The sequence below is a fragment of the Lichenostomus cassidix genome, chromosome 8 (genome assembly GCF_008360975.1).
Source record: "Lichenostomus cassidix isolate B80296 chromosome 8, HeHo_3.0, whole genome shotgun sequence".
Classification (NCBI taxonomy): Eukaryota; Metazoa; Chordata; class Aves; order Passeriformes; family Meliphagidae; genus Lichenostomus; species Lichenostomus cassidix.
In genome coordinates, this window is record NC_139489.1 from 15,971,916 (window position 1) to 15,985,605 (window position 13,690).

At 36.1% G+C, this 13,690-nt stretch overlaps 1 protein-coding gene across 1 annotated transcript in view; it reads left to right on the forward strand.

The window, feature by feature from the left end:
* The window catches only part of RPAP2 (RNA polymerase II associated protein 2), a 37,183-nt gene that overhangs the window by 925 nt on the left and 22,568 nt on the right, over positions 1 to 13,690 (forward strand). Inside the window, exons 2-10 of the mRNA XM_085068062.1 lie at positions 19 to 64; positions 818 to 932; positions 1,595 to 1,693; positions 2,734 to 2,799; positions 4,023 to 4,111; positions 6,332 to 6,367; positions 7,234 to 8,164; positions 8,490 to 8,584; positions 10,376 to 10,456. Of these exons, the coding sequence (XP_084924188.1) occupies positions 19 to 64; positions 818 to 932; positions 1,595 to 1,693; positions 2,734 to 2,799; positions 4,023 to 4,111; positions 6,332 to 6,367; positions 7,234 to 8,164; positions 8,490 to 8,584; positions 10,376 to 10,456 (1,558 nt within the window). The remainder of the gene's footprint in view (positions 1 to 18; positions 65 to 817; positions 933 to 1,594; positions 1,694 to 2,733; positions 2,800 to 4,022; positions 4,112 to 6,331; positions 6,368 to 7,233; positions 8,165 to 8,489; positions 8,585 to 10,375; positions 10,457 to 13,690) is intronic.

The window sequence follows — 13,690 nt, forward strand, 5'->3', positions numbered from 1 at the left end:
TGTATACTTGATTTCTAGGAAATAAGCATTCAGCTGCCCTGAAAAATGAAGATGCTGCTCAAAGGTATAATTTCTGAGGAACAATATGTGACATTTGTGTTGTTTTGCCTCACTTTGAAATTTCATTCTCCACATCGCAGAGGCTTTGTTTTCTCAGAGTAACATGACTAACTTCAGGAATTCACCAGCATCAACATCATGCAGACATGTTTGGAGTGATGCTGTGTAACTTGTAACAGCATGCGCATCTGATTATTGTGTAATAAAACAAAAGTTTGTAATCTAACCTCCACAATTATATTTCCTTAATCTGTAGTGCTTGCTTTTTGCTGTCTTCTTTGCATACCTGCCATTTATACTTACTCACATCAAAAAACACTCAGGAAGTGGCATTTGTTTGGTTTATTCCTTCCTTTACTTTGTAACCTCACACTCAGTCATGTCCTAGTCCTTTTTTTTTCCCGTTCTTCATGTCTTACCCAGTTCTTTTTTTCCTGACAACACTTCATAAATTGTCCCAGGCTTTTTGTCCAGCCACTTCTGGGTTTCCCTCTTGCAAGAAAATTTGGGGAGTGTCTTGCAATACAGTAAGAGCCAATACTTTTCTCCAGCAAATAAAACAAACCAATATAAAATATATAACCCTTTATAATTAAAACAGAATTACTAGTCCAGTTACTTACTGTTTTCTTGGCTAACATTGTGTGATGCAGAAAAATGTAAGCAACTGTATTTCAGAAAACAAGATGAAAATCTGATTGGAAAACTGTTTATGGAAATCAGCCCTCTGTATCATTCAGTGTCTGTTCTGTTACAGGAAAGCAGCTCTGGAGGCTGCACTGAGAAAGAAGATTGAATTTGAGAAAAAAGCATTGTCTATTGTTGAACAGCTCCTGGAAGAGGACATTACTGAAGAATTCCTTCTAAATTGTGTAGATGTTGCAAGTTTTTATACTGTTTTGTATCTTAGTGTAGTATTTTTTTTTAAAGTTTTGGAACAATTTGCTGCAGTTGAAAATAGACAAACCATTGATTCCTTCTTGTACCAGCTCTGATAACTATTTCCTTATATTTAAGGGCTCTGCAGTGAAAATATGCCATATTTTGCAGGAGTGCATACATTAATGAATCCTCACTCTATTATCCCAGCCTTTGTTTATACCTCTGTTGTTCTGGACTGATAGATGAAGTATAAAAATTTAGGTCTGCATCATGCCATCTGTGAGTTTAGACAAAGTCTCTGTAATGCACTACAGTTATCTGGCAGCACAGTTTTGCTGGAATGGTATGATGATTACTCTTGCTAAGGTTGTAAGTAGGCTGGTAAATAGGTGTACAAAACATGTAAATAGAGGAAAATTATGGCAATAGGTGCCACACTAGAGGCAAAATTATGAAGGTCTTGTATATGTAAAAAGAAATTCCTTCTCTGTTTACCCTTTTATTTTTTTTGCTGTGTTGATTCTCAATGTTGTTTGTTAAACGTGATAACTGTTATAAATTTAAAATATTTATGTGCTTAAGAGATGTTTTGAGTACAAAAAGTGTCAGGTTTTCCAGTATTTGTTGTTGAACTATTTTCTTGTCATTTTAGGGAAAATGTATTACTCCATCTCACTATAAAGATGTTGTTGATGAACGGTCTATCATCAAACTGTGTGGTTATCCTCTATGCCAGAATAAACTGGAAAATGTAAGTTGTTTTTCAGTAATACTGTTATCAAAGGAATCTTTTCACAGTTTTTATTCTTTTGCATTTTCTTTTTAACTTTAAACTTAGAATATTAAACACAGATTACTGTCAAGTAATGGGCCAGGCATTATATCATTCCATTTCAGTATAATCCTTCTGAAGTGAAAGGTAAAATTTAATCAGTAGACAGCAGTTGCTGTGTGACAGAATCAGATGAGAATCACAATTCATGTGTCTGCTTTGATAGTGATAAAGGTGAGTGAGTTGTGGCTTCATGGCCTTCCTTTGTGAATGAAAAAGCTTTGAAATCTTCTTCTTTTGTCAGTGTAGCAACAGATGTCCATGAGAAGGATTGAAGTGAAAAAATAATACAATGCAGGGATATTATTACGTGAATGCATATACATCCACTGTGAAAATGTATGTCAACTGCATAAAGATCAAAGTCACTCCTCTTTAGGTATGATATGTCAGAGCTTAAGCAGAGCTCAGAAGTTGGTTAGATAACCTGTGATGTAATTCCAGTGCTACATGTGATTGTCTGAAAAAATCTGCTCAAGTACAAAGCAGTTTACTGTCTTGAACTTCATATATTTGCACAGATGTTAATTTTAAAACTGTTTCATTTTATGTAAGTTCCTCTCTGGGTCTGTCTGGGTAGTAGTGGGGGTCTGACAGTACATCTCACATGCATATAAATAAATATGGATTAAGGAAGGACTTGTCTGTAATTGCTCAGCACTTGCATGTGAGTAAAGTTTCTGCCACGGCAGTTCCATTGTTTTATGTTCAGCACTGATTTTCTTGTAGATATGGAGACGTGTTTTACAGATTAGTGAGATGTATATGATTAAAGATAAATTGCCATGCTTACATCTGAGAAGGTGCAGCACCAGAAGAATGGAAAGAAAATTTGGTTGTGTGCAATTCAGTTAAATAGAATATATTGCACGTATTCAACTATGTGAATTAAGAATGAAGTTTTTCTCTGTAGTCACGATGGAACTGACAGTCTGACTGATGAAAGCGTATTGTTTTAGGTGCCAAAGCAGAAGTACAGAATTTCAACAAAAACCAACAGAGTTTATGATATCACTGAAAGAAAGGTATGGTAACAAGTCTGTTTCTAGAATGTGTTTAATGGTGGCAACATAAGAAATGCTTTTTGTAACACCATTCATATGATGGCTTGATTCAGAGGCAAATAAGTTTAGTTCTTGTGAAAACAATTTTCACAAACAGAATATGAAATTTTTTGTGCATTTTAGTTTCTAGATGATGTCTTTGGTAAGACAAAATACATGTGTTTTCTAAGTTTAAACATAAGATGGAGAGTTTTACTTGGATTGCAGTTTGAATGTGATACAGCTGATCTGTTGAAGACATTTGTGAAGAAGTGTTCTTTATTTTGATCGGTGTAACCAGTGAGCTTTAGTAGGGTCAAATCACTGAAGTTTGCAGTAGTGTAGTACAAGTTACATCTTATACATACCTTAGTGTTCTTGTTTGGGGAGCCTTTAGGCTTCTTTTTTGAGGTCTTTTCAACATAAAACTTAACTCTTCACAAAATGTTTCTTTCTGGAAGCATGTTCACACATGTGGTTGCATAAAAGTCATCTTTGCCAGTTCACAGGATACACAATCACCTAAAGATGCTTAGACACTAAATTGTAAGATAAATGTTTCCAGTTACAGAACAAATTTCTTCAGTGTCACTAGTATGCTTTCCTTTCCTCTGGTTAAAACTGTGATACACACAATTTTAGGAATTGCTTTCTCAAGCAACCAGGCAAGACTCCAACAAGAAGTGAGATGCTTTGTCTTCTTCCCTTGTGATGCAAGTGTGCAAATCAATTTTTCAAAGATGCTGCAGATTTTTAGGTGTTGTTCCATGTATTGCAAAATACCAGATTCTGTTGCTAACCAAAGTTTTCATTATTAAACACCTGAATTTTACTTTATGTCTTTCAAACTGTATGAACATCACACTGGGTTTTCAGTTGCTCTTTGAGCAGTTCGGTTCATTGGGTTTTTTTAAAATTATTGTAATATAGAATCCTATACTAGTTTGCTTCTCAGTATGTAATAAAAGTGCAGAAAGCAGAAAAATGGGGAAGAAAGAAGCAGCTAAATGTGGCTTGTGGGGAATGGGATAGATCTATTTGATAGGTTGGGTTTCTCAGGTGAACTAAAAACCTAGCCGTAGGCTTGAAAAGAAACATGTATTGGTACTTAATCTTACAGGCGTTAAAAGCAATTACTTTTGTATCTTTCTATGCATTAAATTTGGCCTTAGTCATGTTTTATTCTTGCTTTCTCTCATTGCCAGTGCTTTTGCAGCAACTTTTGCTATAGAGCATCTAAATATTTTGAAGCTCAAATTTCCAAAAGTCCAGTATGGATGAGAGAAGAAGAAAAGTAAGTATAATCTTATATGTTCATTGCACCTTTTGAGAATATTATTTCTCTGTGCGAGCTGCAGTGGTAATTAAGTAGGTGTTGTGCATCAGAATAATTTGGCTGAAGCAGAGGTAACTGATGTTAACATATTAGCTTAGCATGGTGTTTGTTTTAAAAGTGTTGTTGCTATATATGGATTACAGTAATTACATGGTTCAGTACTACTCACATCTACTTAGTAGACATGACCATGTTTAGAGGGCAGACTAGTCATAAATAATAGTTAACTCCTGTTAACTTTAACATGTACTTACTAGAATTGAATTTTTACAAAACATATAATATACAGAATCAATCTTATCCTGTTACAAGAGATTTTCTAATTTTAGCACAGCACTTGGCATCAGTCTTAAGCTCAGAGTGTGAATGCTTGCTTATGAAAGCAGGCTATAACATGAAGAGGTTGCTGATCCAATCTAAGTTTCATATTTCCCATTTCATGTTATTCCTGCAATAGATGTTCATGAACAGTGTAATCCAGTCCATGTTCCTAGCTTAGGAGATGCAGGCTTGTAAATAATCAGTGGGGCCAATGGGTGTCACTGTTGAACAATAAAGACTTGCATAGAGAATGTTCAGTACATTTATTCTGTTTTCGTTCTCCAATACACTATTTTTCATAGTCTCCTGGATTTTAACAAAAGAAAGTAGCCAAAGTATATATGTCATATGAAATATCTGATCAATGAGAGAAGACCTTTAGAGCAGCCTGATCAGATCTGGGGCATTCTAGTAGGTAAAACTAGACTCTTCATTAAGTGTTTAAGTTTAGCAGTACTTTTGGGGTATTGCTTTGCTGTCTTTAAAAAAAGTATTTCTAAACTCTCCCTTTATTCTTAACATCAAAAGTGTATAGTTCTGGTGTGCCTGACATAGTTAATTATTTATTCTGGGTGGTGGTGGGGAGGTGTTACTTTCAAAAAATAAATAAACTTCCAGGTAGTTCTTGGCCAGCTACACCTGTTTGCACCACCATAGATGTGTGCACACACTGATGCATGTTTACACGTTAGAATATCTGAAATTCCTTTGATAGAAAAGACTACAACCTCTACTTACAATTCTGAAGAGTTATATGGAGTTCATAATTTAAATCATTGTATGTTATCACCTTTAGTTTCCAAACTCAGTTTATTGATGAGAGGTGCAGCCTTCATCTGTTTAAACCTGGGGGGTCTTTTACATACTGAAAGGTGTTAGTGCATTGACTTGCATTTAGTGCCTGCTTAAAAGGTTTTCTTCCAATCATAGGACAGATAAGATTTTTAACATTTGGTATTGGGTAAGAAGAATGGCATTGTGATGCTACCTCATAACTGAATTAAAGTAGATTAACTGCAAGTAGAGATTCAGAAAGAATCTCATCAGAATTTGTTTAGTAATGTTTTTAGAGCTTCTGGAAACTTTGAACACAATTTTCTTTTAAAAAGTATTACTTGATAGCCTAATTGTTAATGAAGTAAAATTTAAAATAAGTAAAAATATCCTGAATAATCATATTTTTGCATTAATTGGAACATTTTCCTATAACTAGCCCAGGATTGTCTTTACTATAGGAACTTTATGATCTATGAGGATCTTGGCATGTTCACTTTGTTGAAGAGGAGACCTAAGGGTGATCTGAAAGCAGTGTACAACTAGTTGAAAGAAGTTAGAAAGATTACAGAGCCAAATTATTCTTGGTTGATGATCACAAATAATTGCATGGATGGTTCAGGTTGGACATTGCGAAAAAATTCTACTAAGGTTAACATGGAATGAAACATGGGATAGGAAACAACATGAGGATACTCAGCAACATTTTGAAATCTCCATCTTTGGAGGTTTTCGATATTTAAACTTCATGAATTTCTGGCTGACCTAACCTAGTGCTGGTAACAGTTGCTTTACAAGCAGGAGGTCAGACTAGAGTCATCCAGAGGTCCTTTCTGACAAACATTTGTGTGACTTGGTGATTGTGTTAAATGCTGTTCTCTGTAACAGTGTTGTACTGCAGGCACGAGTCACACTCTGAGCACGTGTGCACAAATCCGCACCTGCTAGCCTTGCTTTGAACAGAGGTTGGTGGACTAGAAGATCTCAGATGTCTTTTCCAAACTCAACTATTTTTGTATTTATGTGTATTACATGAAAATTGATTTAGCAGGAAAATACTCATTCTGTGTCTTCGTTTTGCAGACCACCAGACATAGAGCTGCTGAAGGAGGGACGGAGGTACACCGAACAATTTTTTAATTTTTTTTTTGTTATATGTACCTATAGTTAGAAATTCTAGCATCATAGTAGATGAAAGGAGAATCTGTGATTTCCTGTGTAACAGAAAAGACCTTATTTGAACCTGTGCAAAGGTTTTTTTCCTTTGTGATTCTAACCCAGCATATTTGATCTGTATGATTTAGTGTACAGCTGCTCTTGGATTGTGTGTCTTAATTGAGGCTGTTGAAATCTGAAACAAATACACTGTTTGTACTTTGAATATTTTATGCCATCTATTCTTTATAAAGAAAATTGTGCCAATTATATGTGATGAAAGCTTCTGTACTTCTTAATCTAAAAGGTCTACATCAGCCAAAATGAAATCACACTACTCTGTCATCTCACTGTACCTTGCTGTATATTGTGCAACTTTCTGTTTGTTTTCTTTTGCAACGCGTTGCCATTAGGTGGCAAACTTACATATGCTGAAAGAGCTCAGCTGCCCTCCTGATTTAAGGGTATTATACTCCTACGTATGTTAAAATGCCTGTCTTCATTTTAAAATTGCACTATTTGTGATAAGTCTGATATTGTTCTGCTGTCTTTAATAATAACCTGTTTACTGTTCTTTTCTAACTGCCAATAATCAGCTGAGAACTTGCTTCTCTAAATAGTCCCTATACTTGTCATCTTGATTGTAGAACAGTAAAACTCTTGGAGGTCAGTAAGACTTTCAGAAGAGCAGGTATGATTTTTGAAGCAAAGAATTACATGTCTACTAAAGGGGGAAAAAGCTTTGTTTATCATTCTTACATGAGAATGAAAAGCTATTGCAAGTAACACCCATTTCTTATTTGACTGATGGCTTGTGTTTTCTGTTTTAGTGGACAGTCTGGAGAAGAGGTGAAACTACGTGATGAAGTAATTAAAGCATCTGACATTGAAAATCCTAGGATATCTTCAGATCCATGTGAATCTGGTTCTCATGACACAGCCAGTGACAGCAGTACTGATACTGAACAAGAATTTGTTTCTTCTGTCCTACCAGGAAGTCAGTCAAGTTCAGCCAACTTTGCACAGCCATTGCATGGGAAAAGCATCCTCAAAAAGAAGCATGCTCAGAAAGTCTGCCCTAAAACTGAAGATGCAGATGTAGTAGAAGCCACTGAACAGCTCTCTCATTGTAAATTAGACCCTCAGGAAGAAATACATGCTTGCTCTGTTAATAATGAAGTGGCTGCACCACCTTCCAACAGTACTGCTCTAGAGAAATCGAGTGCTTCAGAAATCTGTGAAAATACATGTGGATCACAGATAGTTTTTCTAGGTGTGAGCAAAAGAGGGGCAGAACATCTTAAAAGAACACTAGCTAATTCAACAGAATATAAAAAACCTGAACTGAGGCCTCCAGTTAATTCCAAAGGCAGTTTACTAGAAGTGCTTAGGCAAACACTTATGGAATGGAGAACTGAGGAAACTTTAAAATTTCTCTATGGCTCAAATTATACTTCCTCGTGCTCATCGGCATGCATTGCATCTGCCAACCAGGAGACTGAAGAACTTGATGAGGATGACTTAGATACAGCTGATGATCTCAACACTGTTGCTGTAGGGGAGTCTGAAAACAGCTTGAATTACTCTTTACCTTTCACAGGCTCGGGTGGAATAGTTAAGCCTGTGCCTAGTTATGAAAAGTTAAAAGAAGAAACAGAGTTCCTAGAACTCCGAGTAAGAGAATTCTATAAAGGAAAGTGCATCTTGGCTGAAGAGGCAGTGACACATGCACAAGCAGGGGAGCATCCAAGCAAAGACAAAGTAAGTGTCCAGTGAAATAGTGTGGAGGCTGTATAAAGCCTGAATAGGCCTTTGAAGAATTATTACTTTGTTCCTGCTATCCTAAATGCATAAGTGTCTCACACAGGGAAGGAGAAAATTATGTTAGCTGTATAGTGTATGTTGCAGCAGATTATGCAAGCATCTGCCCATTAAAAATTTCGTTTGAGGGTATTTTTTCTGTTAAGAGATAAGAGTTATTTAATGTTTAAATATTTATTGATAATCTGTGACAAGTGACGATTTTGATGTACTGACTTTATTTAAACACTAGGTTATAGCTGTTAAAGTTTTTTGTGTAATACAGGATGATCAAGAGGAAGATTTCACCTTCCCACTTGTTGATTCAAATGCACAAATGCAGATTAGGAAGCGAATCGTCCTGGAAAAACTGAGAAAAGCGTAAGTATCCTTTTCTTTGGTGAATGTCAGTCTGGAGTTGGTGCTCATTCACCATTACTTTAAGTAACAAGCACTCTGTCCAAGGATGGGCCTGGCTTTTTCTAGGTGGCCCTAGTAATAACTTTAAGCCCATTATTGCCCTAAAGGGCTTACTTATTTCTGCAACAATCAGCTGTAGTACAGTTGCAGGTGTCAGTTTGCACAGTCTGCATGTACCAACTGCTCGAGTTTAAATTGAAAAACTTCAAGCTGATTGAGATGAGTGCAAATATTTGTCTTGTACATTAAGCATACTGTTACTTGTAAACAAATCTTTGTAATCCTTTAAGCAAAGGTTTTACTAAGAGAGTTTCTAATGCATGTTTGGATGGCTGATATCACTGTGCCCCTAGCTACAACCATTAAGGCCCTCAGGATTTAATCATAAAATTTTCCAACCATTACACCTTCTTCACATTCATAAAAGGACCTTGGAGTCCCAGAAAAGAGATTAAGGCATTTCTGTTGTAGCTATTAGAATTATTAAATCGTCAAAGTTGAGAGGACCTTGGAAATAGTCTTGTTGTCAAGGCAATGTAGATAAATGAGTATTAGAAGATCACGATTCTGTTGTGTTTTGTTAGGGGTATTTACTGTTCTAGCATCATAGCTTATGTTACCTAGCCAAACTAGCTTTTGCATAAGCTTTTTCTTTTTAACCAAAACACCTCACGATCAACCCCCCCCAATCTCCCCCATGCCCCCCCGCCCCTGCCAAAATAAAAAGAAAATTATTTCTGTTTTTCTCTACTTGCAACATGTGTGAATAGGCCACAAACATGGAATCAAAATATCCCCCAAGTGTCTTGTCTGTAAGTGTCGATGGTTTTAAGTTTCCTGAGGTGATGCAGTTGTCCTGTCACACTGAAGAGATAATTTTTATTGTGATAAAACGGTGCATATGCCCAGCATCATAAGAGTCTTGTATTCAGTTTTTGTAAAACATGCAGTGATGTCCAGAACAGAAATCTTGATTCTTCCGGTAATACTGATGCACTATGTGTTATGTGCGAATAAATGCAAATAACTGGATATTCAAATGCAAGAGAATATTAACTATTAAACAAGTAATTAGAGGCAAAAGTTTAATCCTAAATGCAAAAAACAAAGGATGTTACTTCTATCGTATGGGAATACTGACACCTAGTTAAACAGTATGTGTAGTTTTTGTGGTCTATCAGATTTTATGCAGAGATAAGAAAGGAGGAAACCTGTCTTTTTCTCTCTTTTGAAATTTTCTGATAACTATCATCTTGATTTCAACTATCCACCTCACAGTGGAGTGATATTTCTGTTGTATCTATGTGAGTCTGAGGTTAGTACGTGTATTTTCTGTGAATACCTCATTTAGATATGTAGCTTCCTTTTGTATTGTTACTTTTGAGTGAAGTAAATGTAAACCTTCAAAAAATGTCTAAGGCCTGTAGTTCTAATCCTCATAATTGTAAGAATATTTTTGCAGAACTGAAACTTGAAGTTAGTGAGAGTATGTATGTAGAACTATATATAAATCTTCACGTTCACACTGAAATAGAGCTTCTTATTTTTAAAAAGAAGCGTCTGTGAAGTGAAGGTGTTGGCCCAAACACCACACAGAGGAAGCTGAAATGAAAACTGCGGGCCTGACCTGCTGCACAAGAGTCAATCTCTTTTTCTTTTTACTAACTTTGATAAGCTTTGGTGAAAGTCCTGCTTGAGAAGAAATGAGGAAGAGAGGAAAATGTATATTGACTGGTGTCTTTTGCCTTCTAGATTATCTGCAGTTTTAGGCCCTCTTCAGATTGCTTCAGGTGATATTTACACAGAGCTAAAAAATCTTGTCAAAACTTTCCGGTGAGTATTGGTCTTTATTTAGAGATTCTTATAAATTGATTAATTAAACATGCTGATGAGTGATTTGAGATTTGGGCACAGAGAGGGCTCTCTTACAGATTTGCCTTTTTCTAGCTGTGTGTTCATGTAGGTAATGTCACATTCCCTGTGGACTAACAAGTCAACCCTTTCCCTGCTCCTGACAGTGGCTAGGTCACCAGGAATATTTGTAGATTTTTAAAAACTAGGCCAGTGGTCTCTGGAGGATGGTGGTGAGTCTTTTAAAGGTTCTGCTACTTCGTCACCTCCTATTAAGCGTGAGTTTCTGAGATCTGTCCCTTTCTTTTGCTCTGGCTCCCTGCAGCTGGGCTGAATTGTTTTAATCTGATTAATAATTTTTACCGCTAACTTCTGGAGTCTGTCAGTTGGATCTGTCTTGTTCCTGATTTCAAAGGGAAGTAGGCCTAGTGGGCACTTTATCACCACAGGTGAAGCTTCTACTTCTGTCAGGAGGACTAAATACAGTATTTGGAAACAGTGAGATAAAAGAAGGAGGGGAAACAGAATGGTGGTAACTTCTCTGAACATTTTTATGTTTTCTTTGGGAGACAGCTCTCATAACTTGGACCTAGATTGTGTCCTGCATCCTCAAGTATTGTCAGAAAAAGAGCAACAGCAGTTGCTAACTGTGTGTACATTGTCATTCTTGAAACTTCCTTTGCACATCCTCAGCCTGCTTAAGGTTTACATGTAGATTTTCCAAAACTTACTGTGTGGCGTTTGCCACAAGGAATGTAGGCTTTGGTGAATAGAAACCCAGCTCTATCAGATTCCTTATGATTTACCTTATGTTTGGAAGGACAATGCTAAAACACAGGTGTCTATGTGCAAGACCTTTTATTTTAACAATAACACTGAAACCAGGGAAGATATTTTGTATATAGTGTATGGATTGATACATATTATTTGAATAAGATCTTTGTGTCTTAAAACAGTTTTGTTGCTCTGCAGTTGAGGTGGTTAATAGTCACTTTAGCTTATGGATTGATAAAACTGGAGAAGCAACATTTGGTGTCTTTCAAATTACTTTTTTATGATTGATCATGTAAGTAGGCCTGGAAGTTCCAAAAACAGAACTTCTATTTTAAATAATTTTTGCTATTCAAAGACAATGTGGCATGAATATAAAGTTTTCACAGTGGTTTTATGGCAAATGAGACTTGAAACCAAAATAGACTTCTAAAACACACACACACACACATGTATATATATATATATATATCGCACACATCAGTGGGTTTACAGAATGGAACCAAATCAAATATATTTGGATTTTGACCCAATACCTGGCTCATGCAGCAATAATTAATCTTATTTTAGAAGTCTCCCCTAATCTATTTTGATCTCTTAGATAACACTTTTGAGTTTTTGTGTCTTTTTTGTTAGGAAGTAAGTTGAAGGTTCTCTTGTTAGGTAGTAAGTTCTTGGGGTTCTCTTACTGTGAAGATTCTAAATGAGTTACTTAGAAATTCAGGATTTTGGGCAGGGGACAGTTAAAGACAATTTTGGGCACTATACAAGAATTTTAAATGCCTTAATATAATGTATATCTCAGAATAACTGTAGTTTAATTGTCAATGACAGTAAAGTAATAGGAAAACAAAGGAAGTAGGGCCCAAAGGTTTTTATTGCTTCCCTTACTCCTTCTTGCACTACTGTTTTGGAAGGGTCTGTTGATACACAAGAGCTAGCTCATGCATATTAAGATGAAGGCATAGACTTGGATCTCCAGTTTGGTATGTAGGTTTAAATTTATTTAATATGAGTAGTCTCTAAGTTTTGGATTGAATGCTTTGTCAGGGAGACTTGGGATAAATTTTAAATGGTATTTCTATTTACCGGGTATAGAAATTCAAATGTTACTTTCTTTGTTAATGTGGCTCAAATGCTTAATGACTATGGAGGAGCACCGATAAATGCTTGTACTCTTTCCTGCTTTTTGTACTGAAAATATTTCAGGCTGAGGAGCTTGCCAAATAGGGTAGTAGATAAAACACATGGCTGTAGTAGAGCTTAGCTGAAGAAGGGTAAAAGAGCATGTGGTGAACTAAGCAACAACAATTTTCAGCTCCATTGGTTTTTAAAGGAACACTTGCAGTTCAGCCTCCTTTGGGCAGCATTTTATTCAATCACCACTGCTAAGAAACACACTAGAGAGATCTCAAGAGACGTTTTAGAATGGTTAGAGCTCTTCCCAAACAAAGTCCCTCAGTGCCTGTAAGCTTTTGTTACGAAAACTGAGATGTCAAATAATTCTCCAGAGTGTGTTAAGGGCACTTTGTTAAAAGATCAAGAGGAAATTAGCTTCTTAGCTATAAACTGAGGATAAATGATTTTGAATGTCTGGTTATCTTTTTTTTCAAGGCATAATATTTCATTTTGAAAGCAGGATTTCATCTGTATTTTATGGTTGCAAGTATTTTAATTCCCATTATGGAGCTTATCATTGACATTGAACTCTGTCAATGGCTCGGATGTGAGATGTGTTCAAGACCTTTTGTTACAACTTTGTTTTATTATGTGTCCAAGACAGTCTTTAGCTTTTAAATATATATCATGAATGTATGTTGTCTGGCATATACACTTACCTATTTTACCTATTACCCTTTTTAAATGGAATTTAAGTTCTGGGTTTCAAGTCAGTCAGTATTACTTGGTCATAGACAAAAGTTCTGTGTGGGAACAGGGGAGTATCAGGATGTTAATGACTTTTACTCAAGTAAATAGGCTTCTCTCAAAGCCTAAAGTTAAATAGTAAATCATTTTTGCTGGTTGTCATCAAACTAAATGATATTACAATGTGTAAATACATTACTCTTTTCCAGGAGGTAGAGAATTTGTCTTTTATGGTGCAATTGCTGTAGTGGAAACTAAAGGAAAACAATATATGCTTCAGTATTTGCCTGTGCTGACCTGGGTTAGTTAAACTTCACTCATCTTAGTGCAAGTTTTGGAAAAAATACAGGTAGTTGAGGTCCCCTGAAGTCATGACTTTGTGTCCTAATCCCCTTAAATCAGTTCCCTACTTTACAGAATGGGTGGATTTTTGAACTGAAGTTATGTATGCCCACACCTGGGAGTCTGGATGTGGGAAGGAAAGGCTGCTGCATTTGCAAAGATGCTGGGTTTGCTGTTCTTAATTACTCTGTATTCCTATAATTTCCCTGTTGGAGTTCCCATCCTTTGTAGGCTGGG